Raw genomic sequence first — 19276 nt, 5'->3', positions numbered from 1 at the left:
ACCCACACTAAAACACGAAAGTATATTTCATCCGCATAACGGTAGCAAACCGTCCGAATGAGGGTTTATCAAACCCACATGGCCATACAACATAAGTTCTCGCTTATACCCGACAAGTGTAACTAATGATAATTGAATTGAGGCATTTTTGTTCTAACTCGCACGTGGAATGTTTGTTTTCGTACTTGTGTTCAAAGCATAAAGTATGTAGTATAAAACTGTATATGTTTCTCATCCCATGATTTAAAAGTATAAAAGTTGTTGAAAGATGGGACTATGATCTCACCTCGAGTGAACGAGTATAAATGTACTTCACAAAGTAAACGTATGCATGAAAGTTGCTTAGTCTCGACCTAAACAAGTAAGTTGTATAAATTAACCGGTTACGACACAAGGTCGGGCGAAATGTGTTCAATTAGTCCTATGGCTCGTTACGACTCGATTATATAGCATGTGAATCACGTTGTCAAGTTTCATGCAAGAATCAAGTATAAAATAAGATTAGAAAGATTGCATAAGTGTTTTGTTAAGTTTGATTAAAAGTCAAACTTGGTCAAAGTCAACGAAAAAGTCAACAGGGTCGGGTCCCGAACTATTTTCCTGAGCTTAGAAGTCATGTATAAGCATGTTGGCCAAGTTTCATATCAATCGGGGGTGCATAGCATAGCTAGAATTAAAGGAAAACGAAGATTTTTGGGCAGTCTGCCTCAGATGCACCGCATCTGAGGCAGATGCACTGCATCTGCATCTGTATCAGCCATTCTGGGGCAGTTTATCACTTAGACATTTTCAACTTCAAACAACCATAACTTTGGACTCGTTAACATTCAAAACACGAATCTTATATCGTTGGAAAGGTAATTTAAAGAGGAATACAACTAAACACATTTCATCAATCAATTCCATCATTAACAACAAAGAAAACCTCAATAAATGATCATTAAACGTTCAAAATCAATGTTTCAAGTTCATAAAACGCATTTCTTGACTCGGGAATCCAATTCACACATATGATATGCCGTTTTAAAGGTATTGAAACATACATTACAACTAAACACTTGCTAATAACATTTCATGGCATTCAAAGTATCAAAAGTTCATTTTAAAAGCTATCAAACCCTAACCAAGAATCACAAAATCAATAATCATGTTAGTGATGTTTTCCAAATCAACCTACACATCAAATTGAAGCTAATGATGCTAGTAACACATTTAATACATGAACTTTAGCATTTAAATAATATTTAATCATCCAAAACTCAAGATTAAACAAACCCATTTCAAGTTCATACTAGTTTATGTAAAACAACAAGATCGAGCATATATTTCACATATTCATGCTAGACACGAGCCATAGACACTAACTAACACCATTTCAAGTCTATAAAATGAATTTGAAAAATCTAGAGTTTTAGAAATGTTACCCAAACGAGATGAAATTGGTACCAAATCGAAGAGGATGAAGAGAGGATCACGAATATGTAATTTGTTTTGATGTTTGCTTCTTGTTTCGGATTTGGATGATGAATTTCTTGTTTGAAGATTGAGAGAAAAAGATGGAAGTATGAAGAAGGAAAGAGGTGAAATGACTGGAGGAGGTGATACTTTGACTATTTGACTTAGTCATATTTTTGGTCAATTGGCAAGGTTGGTCCCTCGAGTTTCAAAGCGGGTGCGTGAATTAACCAAACGAATATTTTAAAAACGCTAGAGTAACCGGGAGATGTTATAACCAAATAACGGAAATATTTAGAACGTTAGTCAACGAAAGGTATGAATTTAGATAATGGAAGATATTATCTAAAAAAAAGACGGTGTTAAAAATAAATTTAACGAAAAAACGCGGGATGTTACACATAGAATATCTATATATAGAACAAAAGATTTCGTAGATTACGGAGGAATTTACGGAATATGTCAGGCAAAGTTTATAGTAACAGATACGCTAAGATATGAATTAGCAGATACGCTAAGATACGAATTTTGTCTATACACTATTCATGCAATCAATGCAGTAAGATGTGTCTAGACTAAGAATAATAAGCATGTAATTTCCGACAAAAAATGATAAGCAAAACTTTTTGATATGCAGACACGGTCGAAGTCCAGACTCATTAATGTATCTTAATATCTATCAGTTAGACACACTAATGCAAGACCTGGTTCGCTAAGACCACCGCTCTAATACCACATGAGACGACCCGTCATAATCCATAAGGACGAATACAATAACATATGGTTACATTGTGAGGTATTTGACCTCTATATGATACATTTTACAAACATTGCATTCGTTTTTAAAAGACAACCTTTCATTACATCGAAAGTTGACAAGTATGCATACCCTTTCATAATATATCTAAACTATAGATGACTTAATATGTCATTTATTTAATAATGATCTTTATTGAACTCAACAACTTGAATGCAACGTCCTTTGAAATATGTCATGTATGACTCCAAGTATTATCTTTAAAATGAGCAAATGCACAGCGGAAGATTTCTTTCAAACCTGAGAATAAACATGCTTTCAAGTGTCAACCAAAAGGTTGGTGAGTTCATTAGTTTATCATAATCGATTATTTCCATAATTTTAATAGACAGCAAGATTTTTATTTCCGTTGCTCATAAACATCATCTCATATCAGGCATTTCGCAAAAACTGCATAGAGATAAAAATCATTCATATGGTGAACACCTGGTAATCAACATTAACAAAATGCATCTAGAATATCCCCATCATTCAGGGACTCTCATCGGACATGATAAAATTGAAGTACTAAAGCATCCGTAACCCGGATGGGGTTTGTTAGGCCCAATAGATCTATCTTTAGGATTCGCGTCAATTAGGGTTTCTGTTCCCTAATTCTTAGATTACCAGACTAAAAAGGGTGATATTCGATTCGATAATCCAACCATAGAATGTAGTTTCGATTACTTGTGTCTATTTCATAAAACATTTATAAAAGCAGCGCATGTATTCTCAGTCCCAAAAATATATATTGCAAAAGCATTTAAAAAGGGAGCAAATGAAACTCACAATACTGTATTTCGTAGTAAAAATACATATGACGTCAATGAACAAGTGTATGGTTGGCCTCGGATTCACGAACCTATAATAAGTATATATATATATATATATATATATATATATATATATATATATATATATATATATATATATATATATATATATATATATATATATAGTGGTATGTATTATTATATTACGTATGGTAAAAATATCTTTGTATCACATATTTATTTGATAAAATAATATTGATAATAATAATAATGAGTAAAGGTTGTATTATTTTGTAATAATAATAATAATTATTATTATTCTACTAATAATAATAATAATATTTATATTTACTAATAATGATATTATAATGAAATGATAATTCTAATTATGACAATTTTAGTAATAACAATACTTTTTAATATTAACTGTAATAATAATATTTTATATAAAAATAATAATTCTATTCAAAATGATAATTTTAATTATAATAATACTAAAATGATAATAATAATAATAATGATAATTTATAATAACAATGATATTTCTATTAAAAATGATAATTTCAATAAAAATGATAGTTTTAATATTAATGATAGTTTTAATAATAATAATAATGATAAAAATAATGAAAACGATATTTTTATCTAATTCAATATCTTACAATATTTTAATTTCATCATGATACTTATACTCATTATTTCCTAAATTGATTTGTTTAATAGATTTTAGTCATCTTTTATATCACATTTATAATAGTGATAATAATAATAATCATAATAATTAGATGATACTAATATTAGTTTTTAATGATAATGATACTAATAATAATTATAATAATACTAATGATAATACTAATAATTATTATAATGATAATAATAATAATAATAATAATAATAATAATAATAATAACCTTAGTGATAATAACGATAGTATTAATAATAATAATAACAATTTTAATGATAATACGTATATTGATAATGATAAAGATAATAATAATAAAAGTTATTAGATAATAACGATAATCATAACGACGATAGTAATAATAATAATCATTTTAACAATAATAATAATACTAAAATTAATAATAATTCAATTGACCATATCTTTTAATCCGTTCATCGAAACCATAAGCTTTCTAAATGAAAAGTTATTAATTTTTCTCCAGCTTTCCAACGACATGCATATCATAAACTATTTAAATTCATGATTTATCATAAACTATTTAACGACGAAACTAAGCATACAAACATGTATAATCATATATACTCGAGCACTAGTCAGGGATACACTATTAATATATAAAATATAAGATATGAATGCTCACCTATCAATATTGAGATTCATTATTGCAGAAAAGTACGTAGACGCAACGGAGATGATAAACACTAGGTTAACCTCACGAGCTATACCCCCGAACAATACTCATAACTTCCATAGCTATAACCTATAATTTCCTTAGCTCTATCCCGTTTGAAAACTTATTTTGAAATCGCCTGAACATAACTCCGTCGTAATATTTTATGTATACTAATAATATCTTAAAATAATACATAGTAAATATATATATGTAAATCTATTGAGAGAGTTTAGAGAAATATATTTTCAAGTTTATATGAAATAATGAAACCTATTGAATTCTATTTATAATAGATTTTTGAATTATTAAAGTAAATTATTAAAGTATGAATTATTAAAGTATGAATTATTAAAGTGAATTATTAAAGTATGAATTATTAAAGTAAATTATTAAAGTTAAAGTAAAGTAAAACTAAAGTAAAAGTAAAGTAAAGGTAAAGTTAAAGTATAGTAAAAGTATAAAACTATGTACGTATAATACGCGTATAAATATTTATAATATTAATTTAAATCGTTATATATATATTTAATAAAATAAAATATAAATATCGTTATTTTTATCATAATGGTTAAGAAATGAGTTGTCAAAAGTGGTTCTAGATATTTATAAAAGTTATATACGTTTTAATAATAAAGTTCTTTTTAAACTAAAAACGTTTAAACTGAAAATGTTTTTGTACGTTTAAAACTAAATCAAATAAATATGATAATTTTGTTTTCCAAAACTAAATATATTTAAGAATCATTTTGTTAAAAAGTTAAAATAATGGAAATCGTTATATCATAAAACGTTTTAGAAAAATAGAATTATATATATTCATAATAGGTTTCAAGTTTTTAAATTACAGTCTGTTGGTGAAGCATGGGATAAAGTCCAAAGGTTAAATAAACATATGAAATCATCTTAATGAAAAATGTCGAGTTACTTAACTTGTCGATATCCAACATCTAAGTTATTTACACTCCACATTCTTACTTTCACATTAAATAAAATGAAAGTTAACAGGTCACGAGGAAAATATTATAAAACATGAATTGGAAATTAAACAGAATTTCCACTAACCCTTGTCTAGTTCCCGTTAATTGACACATTTGTTCTTACTTGTAATCACTTTACCAATTATTCCGAATACTGTTAAAAAGAATAGATTTCTTAATTCTCAGTGGACCTTACAACAGAGACCCGTAATCATATCACAATATATCTGATAATTCAATCATTTGATATTATCTTATAATCTCGTCGATAATTATAATAAACTTATATTGAAACAAATACGTTCATGTAAAGTATTATACATATAATACTTTGTTAACGTTTTCAATTAATATAACCATATATTATATATACATATCTATACACATAAATGTTCGTGAATCGTCGAGCACGGTCAAAGGGTAATTGATTACATGAATGTAGTTCAAAAATTTTGAGATTCAACATTACAAACTTTGCTTATCGTATCAGAAACATATAAAGATTAAGTTTAAATTTGGTCGGAAATTTCCGGGTTGTCACATACACACCCAAAGTTGCAGGCACAACTGGCGGTGTCGTTATTGGATAATCAGAAATATGCTGGACAAATTTGTCTGTCACCGAAGTAATTTCTGTTGCTGTTTTAGTTCGCGTTTCTTTTGTTTCTGCGCAATACCTCTCAATCATCTTTTGAATCACATCAGGTTGATCAAACTTATGTTGCATATCTTTTGGCGCAACCTTGTGAAATATGTCCGCTAAAAACAATTTACGCATTTTCTTTCTCTGGAGCTTCTGAAGTTTCGCCCTCTTCCATATATTGTGGAATTGGTGTTCCAGGCCTTTTACGCTTAAGCTTTGTAACTTCAATAATTTCAGGATCACCATTTGAATTATCAGAGAGTTGGCGCTATATTTTTGAATGCTTTGCTTTCTTTAAAAGTAACACGGGCGATCCAAACACATTGCAATCACGCATATCTTCAGTTACATCATCATTACTATTTGTGGCCAATTGTTGCTTTTGTGACAAAGTATCATTGAGTGGCCATTCATAGTTTAACAGAATATGAAGATCAAGACCTTTCTCTTGAAGCAATTGCCTTGCCTCTAAAGGCAGTATTACACGCTTTATAGTTTTAATTGTTGCATCTTTTTTGCGTTTTTGTTAACAGCATTCGTAGTGCTTTCATTCGTTGAATATTTGTCTGTATTCCCTTGAGAATTTACATAATTAACTTTCGCGGTATTTTCTTCGCGTTGGCTTATAGCTTGTTGAGTATTGTATTTAGCTGCAATTGATTTTTCAATTATAACATTTTGTTGCATTCCTTCGTTAGCGATGGCGTTTCCTGATGATTTAGCAAGTAAATATTTTGTTTGCTTGCTGATCTCAGGACTTGTTTGAAAATTAAATGATGTTGAACTTCTAAAATCACATATTTCAACTGTGTTATTATTCTTCTTTTAGATATGTGTTGTCATTTTAGCTTAACGCTTTCAATTGAATGTAGAAACCTGCAAATCATTGAACAAGAACATGACTACAATTGAATTTGCAATTAAATCATTCAACTACACAGAATAGATTTATCGAATTCAATTTTTAATTCATGTCTCACGGATGGCGCCAATTGATCAATACTAAATTAGACGCTAAGATCTAATTTAGGAATTGAGTGCAATGAGGGGTGGATGGTGGTGTTGATAATGTTTTTGGGACCTTATGATCGTCTTTCACTTAGATTCAAGTGATCAATCACCATGTCCCGGTCTTGATTGCATTACCTTGGCTCGATTATGATTGATACTTGGGCGTAGTCACAAGTGAACCATAAAGACCAGAGAATCAACAACCTAAAATGAGAGGTCAAGCTCCCTATTTATAGGCTTCAGATATTCGCAGAATTAATGTTCGCGCAGCACCGACATATCCGCAATGTTTGTGCGTGACATCTTCGCAAACTTTCTTTATGCGGACTTCCGCAATGTTTAGGCGCAGCGCACAGTTACTTACTTATCAGCACGGTTCTATTTACACTTATGTTTGAATTGCCTTTTGCACTTAAAATATACATATATATGCCTATATATATGATCAGGCTCGAACATCGATTCTTGTTAATGGTAGTCCTCCAATGAATTTATAGTCCGTAGGGGTTTAAGACAAGGAGATCCGATAAGCCCGTTCTTATTTTTAATTGTGATGGAAGGGTTACATATTTCCATCAAAAATAAAATAGTGGATGGCTCTCTTAATGTTGCGCATGTTGGTAATCCCCCAATTTGTATTTCTCATTTATTTTATGAGGACGACGCTATTTTTGTTTCCGAATGGCAGAGACATAACTTGGAGGCGATTTTGCAAGTTCTTGAGGGGTTCTAGGTCGTCTCAAGATTAGCTATTAATGTAGCCAATTCAGCTATATATGGGATCGGGGTCAATAACATCGAACTTGAAAGTATGGTGGTATTGGCCTGGTGCTCAAAAGGTACGGTTCCTTTTAAAAATTTGGGATTACCGATGGGTGTTTCTATGAAAAAACTTGCAAGTTGGAAGCCGTTCGTTGAGAAGTCAAGAAAGAAACTATCAGGATGGAAAGCTAACCTTTTATCTATTGGAGGTCTATCAACGTTGGTAAATTCGGTTCTAGGATCCATGGGCATATATTATTTATCTTTATATAGATGCCCCGAAACAATTATAAAAGAGGTTGAAAGTATTCGAGCATCCTTTTTTTGGGGGAGTACAAGTGATAACCGAAAGATGCATTGGATAAAGTGGGATCAAGTTTTGACATCTAAGGAAAATGGCGGTCTTTCTATCGGTAGCCTATGTTCGTTTAACCATGCATTGCTTCTTAAATGGGCATGGCGCTTTCTAATTAATAAAGAGGCTTTGTGGGTCTCGGTAATTGAGGCTATTCATGGTATGATGGTGGGATGCAAGGTGAGATTAACAAAAATGGTGTTTGGGCTCCAATTGTGAAATTATTTCAGAAGTTAAAACATGATGGTTTGTTGCCCGCCAACGTGCTGCGGGTGAAAGTGGGGAATGGCCGGTCCATACACTTCTGAAAGGATAATTGGAAGGGTGATGGGACTCTCGCATCTAAATTTAATCGGCACATGCATCTCGACTCTAATCCAAACTTTTTCCTATTTAATCGAGTTGAGAATGGCTTATGGGCCTGGGATTGGTCACGGGATATTGGGCCCAGAAATGCTGCTCCTGTCCAGCAACATATTGATTTCATTGGGCCGTGTAAGTTGCGGGATGAAACGGACTCATGGTTGTGGTCGATATCGGAAGATGGCATCTTTAATGTCGGGGACACGCGAAAGTATCTTGATGATCATAGTTTACTGTCAGTGGCTATTGATCATATTTGGTTGAAGGAAATTCCTAGAAAGATAAACATTTTTTTGTGGCGAGTGGCATGGGATAGATTACCTACCCGGCTTAATATTTCCAAGTGAGGTATTGAGATAGAGGATATTGATTGTATTACATGTGATTGTCATATTGAATCGATTGACCACATTTTCTTCGAATGCCGGTTAGCGTTGGACTTATGGAGCAAGACACGAAGATGGGTTGGTATAAACATTCTGATTTGCAGCTCGTGGGCAGTATGGCTAGACTGGTACTCCTCTGTCCATTTATCGAATACTGTAAAGATCCGTCTATACTCGATTGTTCGCGCAACTTTATGGATTATTTGGAGATTCCGGAATAGTGTGCTTTTTGATCTGACTCGTTTGAATAAAGATATTTTATTCGACTACGTTAAGATTTTTTCTTTTAATTGGATTGTTAGTAGAAGCAAATGTAATCTGAGTTGGAACTCTTGGCTTATTAAGCCTTTGTAATTTTCGGGCCCTCTCCCTAGTGTCTTACTAGGGGGTTGTGGTGTTATTAATATATTTTAGCTGTTAAAAAAATCAGTGTAGAAAAAGTGTAATCGAAACTGAACAAGTAGAGACAATCAAAGCAATAAAAGCATACAATACAATATATAAAAACTGAATCAAAATACATACGCATGTTAATCGAATTATGAATACATACATCAATACAATTAATCATAAACAAAAAGTAAAACTGAAAATAAATACGATCAAACCGGTTGATAAGTCAATCTTATCTTTTCTTTCTTAACACAAAAAAAACGTGGACTCTTTTGATCGGACTCTTTTGATCGGAGCCTTCCCAACCCTTTTCCCAGCAAAGTTCTTGTTATTAGCAGTCACATTAGCATAAGTATTCGAATAATTATTGCTAGAAAAATTATGTGAATCATGTTCCGAATTATGAACCCGAGTAGATTCATGAATTTTTTTAAAAATGGTAATTTTTATAATCACACTTTCAAAAATGGAAACTGAATCAAAATCGTTGCAAAAATGGTAAAACCGAACTTCCAAAGTTCGGTTTTGGTCAAAACCGAAGTTTGGAAGTTCGGTTTTGTTATTTTATTCATTTGGTCCGTCGAATTGGTGACTGGATGGGCGACGTGGCAAAACCGAAGTTTGGAACTTCGGTTTTGCTTTAACTTTCAGCTACCCCATTTACTGTATTTTTATCCACAATAAATACAATCCGTAAAAATTTAAACGGGCGAATAAAAAAACGACACGTGGAAACCGAAGTTTCAAACTTCGGTTTTGGGTTCTGTATAAATCCGAACTCTGTAACTTCGGTGGTCACACACAAATCAGATCCAAAGCAAAAAAAAAATAATAATTCGAAAATCCTTTAATTTTTAACAAAACCGATGGCTCAAACGAACCAAGTACGTGCTAGATCGGAGCCGGTTGATAGTTCTTTATTATTTTTACAAGCCGAAAGGAATCATAGATCGTATGCGGTATTTACAAAGAAGCTTGACGAGGAGACGTTGGTCAAACCACGAAGAGCTGATCTGAGCTTTTGGCAGCATATTAAACGGCTACCAAACGGAAGAATTAATGAGCATGTGTAGGTGTATCTCGATAATGTAGGTTTGGGTTTAGTTTATAAATTGGGTAAACAAAGACTGGATTGGTCACTTGTTACTGCTATGATTGAAAGATGGCGCCCGAAGACGCATACGTTTCACTTACTGATTGGTACAAAATCATTACCTTATATATATATTAATTATTTATTTTAATATATATTATTATATCTTCGTAATATATATCATTATTTTAGTCAAGTTTATATATATATATATATATATATATATATATATATATATATATATATATATATATATATATATATATATATATATATATATATATATATATATATATATATATATGTATATATGTATATATAAATATATAATTTTAGATAATTGTTTAAAATAGTATTTACGAATATATATTTATATTTATTAATTTAGTCAAGTTTATATTTTATATATATATATATATATATATATATATATATATATATATATATATATATATATATATATATATATATATATATATATATATTAATCCATATTAATATTTGTAGGAGAAGCAATTGTAACGTTGCAAGACGTTCAGGTTTTATTTGGTTTACCAATAGACGAGGATGTGTTCTCCGGTATTTGGTATGAAACAAATGATAGTGATTGGATACCGTTTGTTGTTACCTACTTAGGGATCTCCCCTGAGGCTATTGGAAATAGGGGTATACGTAGAGGGAGGATATTAATTTCTGTTTTAATGACGAAGTTGAATGAAGAAGTTGGAGACACTATCGAGTCTCACCAACAGCGGGCTAGAGTATATATTTTAGCTATGATGGGTGGCATTCTATTTTCTGATGCTAATGCGTATGATGTCCCTTTGAGTTTCTTGCATACCATCCTGGACTTGAGTCCAGCTAATCGTATTAGTTGGGGTATTGCTGTTCTCGCACATCTTTATAGAAATTTGTGTAAAGCGGCCACAAACTATGAAGCCAAGGCCATTAATGGTTCGCTACTTTTAGTACAACAGTGGGTGTATGAACGAATTCCATCCCTCGCGCCAATTCTCAAAAATGATGTACGAAAGATTCCAGAGGACTTGCCACCGAACCAGATTCCACTTATTCCAGCACCCTATGGTTCTAGGTAAGTGATCATTGTAACTTTAAACCTTTAGTTATTGTAACTATATTCATTTGTATGTGTTATTCATATGTAGGTGGAAAGGTAAACGGACTAACAAAAATACGCCAGCACATGTATTGTCAACAGTTCGCTCCCTACTTTCGGCGTTAACGCCTAGACAGGTAACATTTATTTGGTGTGAAACTATAGAAGCTATGTTAAAGTCAAAACATTTATTAACTATTATAATATGTTGATGCAGTTTATATGGCAACCCTATGATGATGAGTTATTCGCCCGACTACCCGAGCAGTGCGCAGCTGACAGACCCTTATGGTCATACCGTGGGGCTATTATATTCTGGGCTACTATTGAGACACATCTACCCGATCGGGTCTGTAGGCAGTTTGGATGGGGTCAGCCAATTCCAGGCGTTGACCACTTGCTTCCCGCTCAGTCGCATCATCATTTGCACAAAACAAACCATAGCATGAAAAGAAATGTTGATATGAGGACTAATGCCCCCCAGGCCACGTACATCGCACAATGGAATGACCGAGCCATTCGTATATTTGTTGGTAGAGATTGTAGGGGTGTCAGCAGGGGTTACTATGACTGGTACAAGGCTCGCACTGTTTTGCACATTACAGATCCAGGAACCAACGAGGGTACCAACACATATCCTAATTGGGCAGGGACTACCAATGTCTATGTAAGATACAATTGTGTGATATTTTAATTATTTATAAACAATAACCTCACGATCGATTATATTGGTTTACTTTTAACTATATACAGGAGGAAGGGCTTTGGAGGATGCAAGATATGGCATTTGCACAAATGCAACCAAACAGTCAACCTAACCCGCAAGCATTTTATGACATGCCACATAACCTACTTTCATACGCGCATCATCAACAGCCAGGTGCTCCATTTGAATACTATCCGTCACAAAACTTCGAGTTCCCGGCTTATGATTACGGTGATCAGTCGCATTATCATGATCCTCGCCAAACATATCCTAACCCTCGAGACATATACAGTACCCCTCGAAACACATACCCTACCCATCAAAACGTCTACAATACTCATCAGAACGTCTTCAACCACCCTCCAAACATATACAATACCCCGTTGAACACGCATCTTGGATCATCCTCTGGGACCCCTCAAGAAACATATCATGGATCTTCCTCTCGGACCCCTATCCGACCATATGTAGGTGCCTCGTCCTCTCGAAGCCCTCTTGACGTGAGTGTTTCTGATTACCCACTTGAGGATGAGCCTGTCGAGGTTAAAACTTCGGTTTAGGGCACGGGTGGCTAACCTAGTACACATGTCTGCCAAGTCACTGTGGAAATGAGTAAAATAACAAAACCGAACTTCCAAACTTCGGTTTTGACCAAAACCGAACTTTGGAAGTTCGGTTTTACCATTTTTGCAACGATTTTGTTTCAGTTTCCATTTTTGAAAGTTTGATTCAAAAAATTACTATTTCAAAAAAAAATCGTAGATTCATGTGAGGTTTATGGAGGTTTGACAACATTAGGTTTAACATGTTTATCATTCCTTTACTGAGACTTAGCCACGGTAACATAAAGTTTCATCTTATCTACGAGAATCGTAGACAAAAGCTTCGCAAACGTGTATGGATCTTTCACGTCAGCAAACCTTACAAAGCCAAAACGAGTACCTTGTTTTGATATCTTGAAAGCTACATACGAATCAACGATATTACCATACGATTTACATACTTGCCATAATCCGTGACTATCAATATTCTCTGGTACGTTCGTAACATAAAAGGAAGTATTCTCCCTGGAAGAACCAGTTTGATACGAGTTAGAGATAGGTTTAGAGTTACCGTTACGAACCTTGTATTGCCATCCATCATCATTAGCGCAAATAAAAGTTCTTCTTCCCCTGATTAATTTGACGGCGATGTCCTTCCGAACAGATCGGAAAACGGCGATAGGTAGGGAACCCTAGTCGTCTGAAGTTTTTAGAGCGCGAGGCTTTCAATTTTCTTTAGTGGGGTCGAGAGGTGCTTTGTGTGGTTGTTTCTGTTTGTTTGTGTTTTAGGTCATTGTATCGTTCACTTCTCTCGAGTCTTTCATTCTTGGATGTAAGTTTCCTTTTTTTATATATGTTCGCTTTTTTGCGGAAAAAAAAAAAAAATCAGAGCTTGTATAAATGAGAAAAAATATAACTACCTTTTTGTACTTATTTCAGTAAGATAAACAGGAAGTAAAGAATAAACATGTAAATGTGGATTAAGAAAAAAAAATGTAATAAGAGTAAATCATCATAATTCTAAAATGTACTTAGAACACCTGGTTCCACACTTAAAGACCAGAAACATATAATTTCCTCAAGAAAAACAAGAATGGATGATTCCATCAAATGCTTCTTTACCACATTTAGCTATAAGTTTCTCTTCTACAGTCACAAGACTACTTCAATGAAAATTTTAAACAAACCACTCACGAATTCCGTCCCTTTACTATTTCGAATATGACCATTTAAGAAACGAAAGAAATCTCAACTCAATAGATGAACGAACAATCATTTTTTCAAGATATACCCAAGAATCAAGCCAATTAAGGCAACAACAATGACAAAGAACAACGAGGCACCACCTCCTTGACTTTCGTTGCTTCCACGCTTCAAGAGCTCCTATATATCGAAACCAAAGTGCGGATTAGTTCACCATTTTTTACTCCCTCCGTCCCAAATTAATTGTCCACTTCCATAAATGGATAAAAATAATGTGATAAAAATCTTTTCTGCCGCTACATCATTCATATAGGACAAAAAGATAGGTAAAAAGTAAGGGGAAGTTTAAAAAAAAAAGGTACATGTGACGACATGTATTTTTTCTTAAACTGTGTGTTTTTTTTTTATCTGGAGACAATAGATTTGGGACGGAAGGAGTAGGATTCTTTGATGACAGATTATGAAATGGTACAAGTAGAGTTGTTAAATAAGCAAGACAGAAGGGATGGTTAACGGGTCAAAACAGGTAATTTAATTTGGGTTTGGGTCAGGCAAGGTTGACACTCTTAGTCCAACATTTAATATTAATCATTAACAGTTGGTGTACAAATTAAAATTAAAAGGGAGGTCTCACCATTTCTTGTCGAATTCTGTTACATTGTTCAATAGCAGCATTCTTATCAGTTGTCAACTGTGAAATAAGAGATCTCTCCTGAAAAAACTGTGAAATACGAGATCTCACCTGAAAATCCATCAACATGGTTAATTTAACACAATCTCTAAACAGTATTTCATCATTTGGTGGGTCCACTGATGCAAATGGGATCCACAATAGTGGCCACAAACAGTTAAATACATATGTGGAACTCACAAAATAACAAAAGATATATAAATACAAATAACTTAAACTTATTGTTTGAAGTTCTAATATTAACACACAGAAACTGCCAAAGTAAATATGTCATCGAAATTTTCAGCTCACTATACTAGTCCGCCACACAACCATCACTTTTCTTGCCAAAATGGAAAAGAAAATGACATGTTTGCAAGAATAAATAAGTGTGAAAAAACAACAAGTTTAATGGTTTCTTTTGTCTTTTTATATATCCCACATTTTGTGCCAAATTGCTCATTCTTGCATATTTACAACACTTTTTGGCATTTTCAAAGAGCATAATTAGTTAACTACAAAAGGTCCTGTCCAATTGTTTCAAAATATTAATCACATAAGGAGTTGTAAAATAGACGAATTATTAAGATAAGTGTGACATCATCCATGTACATTTTTCAAGGAGAATACTTAGGGTCTGCATCACTTGTAACTCAATTGATCTTTGGACCAGTTCTATTTTTATTATTTTTATTTTTTTTGCCAAAAAATATAATAAAATAAAATTCCATTTTCCATATAGATTAGTGACTAACCTCTTGAAGCCTGTAACAACCAAACAAAGAAAAGAAATGAGCATTTTTATAACAAGGTCAAGGTTTTTTTTCTTTTTAAAAAAAAAAAGTGAAACAAAAAAGAAGGAAATTTTGGGGAATCGACCTCGGGCCCACTCAGATTTCCCTTATCGATCGGTGAAGACACTTCCTCTGTTCCTTGTGTAAGGACTGAAGTTGCAGGAACATATACAACTCTCAATTTGCACTCTTCCACGGCATTTCCTGCCTCCTTAGAAAACTGTAACATCGATCAACCATAATATGATTGCAAAATTAAAAAATAAATTAAAAAATTAGCAATGTACTTTCACTTTGTTAATTTAAATTTAATACCTAAACTTAAGTAGTCTACTTTTTTACGGGGATGCATTAAGACAACGTATTTATTTTATTTTTATTTTTATGTATTTTACACAACTAAAAGAACTTGCAGGATGTGCATGTGGTTTAGGTTCCCCGTTGAAGACAACTTTGTGTTAATATATTTACTAAAGAATAGGTTAATACTCGTCATTTTTACTATCTAATATGTCACACAAATACAATTAAAGAACTTAAAGAAACAGGTCACATGAGTCGAAAGTCGCCCCCAAATCATTTTATTCAAACTTTAAAAAAAAAAAAAAAGAGACTCACAATTACCACTGAAACTGAAACAGATTCATTATATTCAACTATCATTAATGAAATGACTACTCTAAAACATTATTTATTGAAGAAGGTCAGGGACATGGGAATACCTAAAACTACTTGTTTTGAGTTTTGACCCATAAACCCACCCAACCTATCAATTTTGCAACCTAAATGTTTTGTTGAAGAGATAACCAGCGTACTTCGTTCGGGTCCCGATCATGTCTTTCATCCGTTATATCTCAATCATTGACCAGTCAAACACAAAAATAAGCATGCAACAATAAAATAGAAACGTATTGTTACCATTTCAGGTGTGATGTCCTTTGGGGTTGCACCTGGGCTTGCAACTACACTCTGAAGAAGAAATTTGTCCCTGCATTGCATGTCGGCAGGAGCCTCTTTCTGAGCTTGCATTGTCACTGAACCAAAACAGCAAATTTAACAAATATATAATTAACAATTAACATATAAAAAAGTTTAAATTTTTTTTTTTTTTTTTTTTTTGATATTTGTGAATTTAAGTATCAATATGGTTTACTTCATGTAGTAGTACTAAGTGTTATAAAGTCATTCATTCAAGCAGTTGAATATACATTTACATAATAATTAACTGAAAGTAAAAAACAATAAATCGGATGCTTACGTAAAACAGGCTAATTTTATGATACTTTTGAATATAAAAAACAATGGCATTAGCTTTTTCAGTAATCACATTAACTATGAATTAAAAAAAAAAAAAAAAAAAAAAAAAAAAAAAAAAAGAGAGAGAGAGAGAGAATAATGCATTATTCACCTATGATTTCACATGATGATCGAGGCAAAACAACTCCAGTATTCGGACGAACACAATACTTCTTCGGATTCGTTGTTTTTACCTACACAATTAACACATAATTTCAAATTCATATCATAATTTAAAATCATCACGAGATCAATTAGAAACCAGAAAAGTTTACCTTAAAACCAACATGATTATCAGTATTATTGGTTAACTGAAGCGATGAAGAGATCTGTTTATTTAATTCAACTAATTTCACATCCAACAAACAAAAGTCATCATTTAATTAGAACTAATTAAGAAAATTAAGAAATGAATGAATTCAGGTGACCACTTACAGGAGAATTTAAGTTCAGAAGGGTCAACAGTAACGAGTTCCACCGTTGTTATACTACTCATTATAATTATAATTTGTTCAATCGATGAGATTAAATTGGATTCCCAAGAATCAAATCTGAATTTTGATGATTTTATTTAATTTAGAATATAAAAATAAAATTGGGAGAAATTGAGATTGATGAAATACATATCGGGTTGTTGAGAAAAAGGCGTTTCTTTACAAAGTATGAAAACGGAGAGTTCGATGCTAGTAAAATGCTAATGGCCATGTTTGACTTTTTGACCAATTAGTTTTTTTTTTTTTTTTTTTTTTAATATTTCTAAAAGAAAAGGAGTGATAGCACGGATGGTAATGAATCGAATATGAATCGGATGATATCGTATTCATATTCGTTTAATTTATGTTCATTCATTCATATTCATATCCATTTTAATTGAATTTCAGTTCATCCATTCATATTCATATCTAATGGATTAAGTGGTTTAATGGATATCCACTGAATATTAAAAAATGTTATAATATTTTCTAAAGTGCGATGAAAATCAATACGTAATATAACGAAAAAACAAATAAAACATGACATAACTAAAATCTATCCACAAGAATGTGTAATATTTATCGAAGATAGAACACAATTTGTTAAATTATTATCAAACATAGATTATGAAAAATTAAACATGTAATTCGTATGTTTATTTTGTTAAATATACTAGTACTAGTTATATTGTAAAATGCCACAGTTATTTTTTTATAAGGTTGAAAACAGAATATAAATCTAACGATAAATACAATTATAATAGTAAATATGTAAGCATATATATACTTATGTATTTATATATGTATTTCAGGTGTTAATGGATATATCTATGGATAAAAATTTTCATCCATTTTAATATTCATATCCATTTAGGTTCATACATATTCGTATCCATATTCATTTAGATTCATCCATATTCATCATGAAACGGAAAGATCGGGTAGATATCCATTGAATTCGGTAGTCATTGCCATCCCTAACTGATAGTATACATCACATTAACAAATTCATATTTTCCCTTGATAAATTTATAAATTATATATTCTCCATATATGAACAAAACATTTTGTACTTTATGCATTGAAAAGTTGTATTTTTAAGAAAGGTTAAATATAATAAAATCCAAATTAAGTATATCTAGACATAGTGATGTACAAAAGTGTGTATTATGGAGTGCTTAATTTATTTTTAAATTTTAAATTTATAATATCTTAATGTATCTTTCACTTTTAACACCTTTACGAACAACACAACCCGATCAAAGTGATATAGTAATTAGTAAGTTAAGGATTCGTCCCAAGAGACTACGTGTAGCGGATATAAGTTGTCTTTAGTCTAATTCTTACTCTGTATTCTCGAGTTTTTTTAAGTGAAAAGGAGTGGGGTGGAAAAAAGAAGAGAAAATAAAGATGGAAATGATTGCAATATAATATATTTGATAGTAATTCTTGAGTTGAAAGAAAAAAGAAAAAAAACTAGATAATGAATATAAATTAATACTCCATATTACGGAGTACATTAATGTTGGGAAAAGAAGTAATATTTGTTAATGGCTATTGATAGTGTATATACAACAAAATAATATTACTATACGTAATTAAATATATATATATATATATATATATATATATATATATATATATATATATATATATATATATATATATATATATATATATATATATATATATATATATATATATATAATAATTAACAAAATAATATTACTATATAATCTAATTATCAAAGTGAATGGTGTCTTTCTATTGGACGGTCACTATTACTATTCATCAACAGTGACCGGACACTATTCAATTTTTTTTATTTCTCACTATTCATCCTTTTAATTTTTTTCTCCTGATACCTATTGGCCGAGAACTGTTAATCATTTTATTTTTTTTGTTGCCTATTATGTCTTTATCATTTGGAGAAAGTTGATAGGATAGTATACATGAATACATACACTCGCTATTACACGGTTTAAAATATATAATATTTTTTATTTTTTTAATTAAATCGCTAGCACTTTTCAAGCAGCAGCGCGCGAACACCACCTTTCTTGTTACTATACATATTTGATATATATGTATAGACAATAATAATGAAGTA

The 19276-nt window shown here is 31.7% G+C and overlaps 2 protein-coding genes across 2 annotated transcripts; one reads left to right on the top strand and one right to left on the bottom strand.

Moving 5' to 3' along the window:
* The first annotated feature begins 6702 nt into the window (after positions 1 to 6702).
* LOC139888603 (uncharacterized) lies at positions 6703 to 8349 on the top strand. Its single transcript, XM_071871604.1, has 3 exons — positions 6703 to 6727; positions 7511 to 7629; positions 7747 to 8349. The coding sequence occupies exons 1-3, from the start codon at positions 6703 to 6705 to the stop codon at positions 8347 to 8349; spliced, it is 747 nt and encodes a 248-aa protein (XP_071727705.1).
* Positions 8350 to 13710: 5361 nt separating this feature from the next.
* LOC139891710 (vesicle-associated protein 1-2-like) lies at positions 13711 to 17333 on the bottom strand. Its single transcript, XM_071874687.1, has 7 exons — positions 17129 to 17333; positions 16969 to 17039; positions 16806 to 16887; positions 16316 to 16431; positions 15483 to 15617; positions 14568 to 14675; positions 13711 to 14113 (listed from the first exon to the last, which is right to left on the bottom strand). Exons 1-7 carry the CDS (start codon positions 17187 to 17189, stop codon positions 14003 to 14005), a joined length of 684 nt encoding a protein of 227 aa, XP_071730788.1. The 5' UTR covers positions 17190 to 17333; the 3' UTR covers positions 13711 to 14002.
* Between the last annotated feature and the right edge of the window lie 1943 nt (positions 17334 to 19276).

The sequence above is a fragment of the Rutidosis leptorrhynchoides genome, chromosome 2 (assembly GCF_046630445.1).
Source record: "Rutidosis leptorrhynchoides isolate AG116_Rl617_1_P2 chromosome 2, CSIRO_AGI_Rlap_v1, whole genome shotgun sequence".
Lineage (NCBI taxonomy): Eukaryota > Viridiplantae > Streptophyta > Magnoliopsida > Asterales > Asteraceae > Rutidosis > Rutidosis leptorrhynchoides.
Note: the sequence above shows the minus strand (reverse complement) of the source record. Positions and strands in the feature narration are given on the sequence as shown.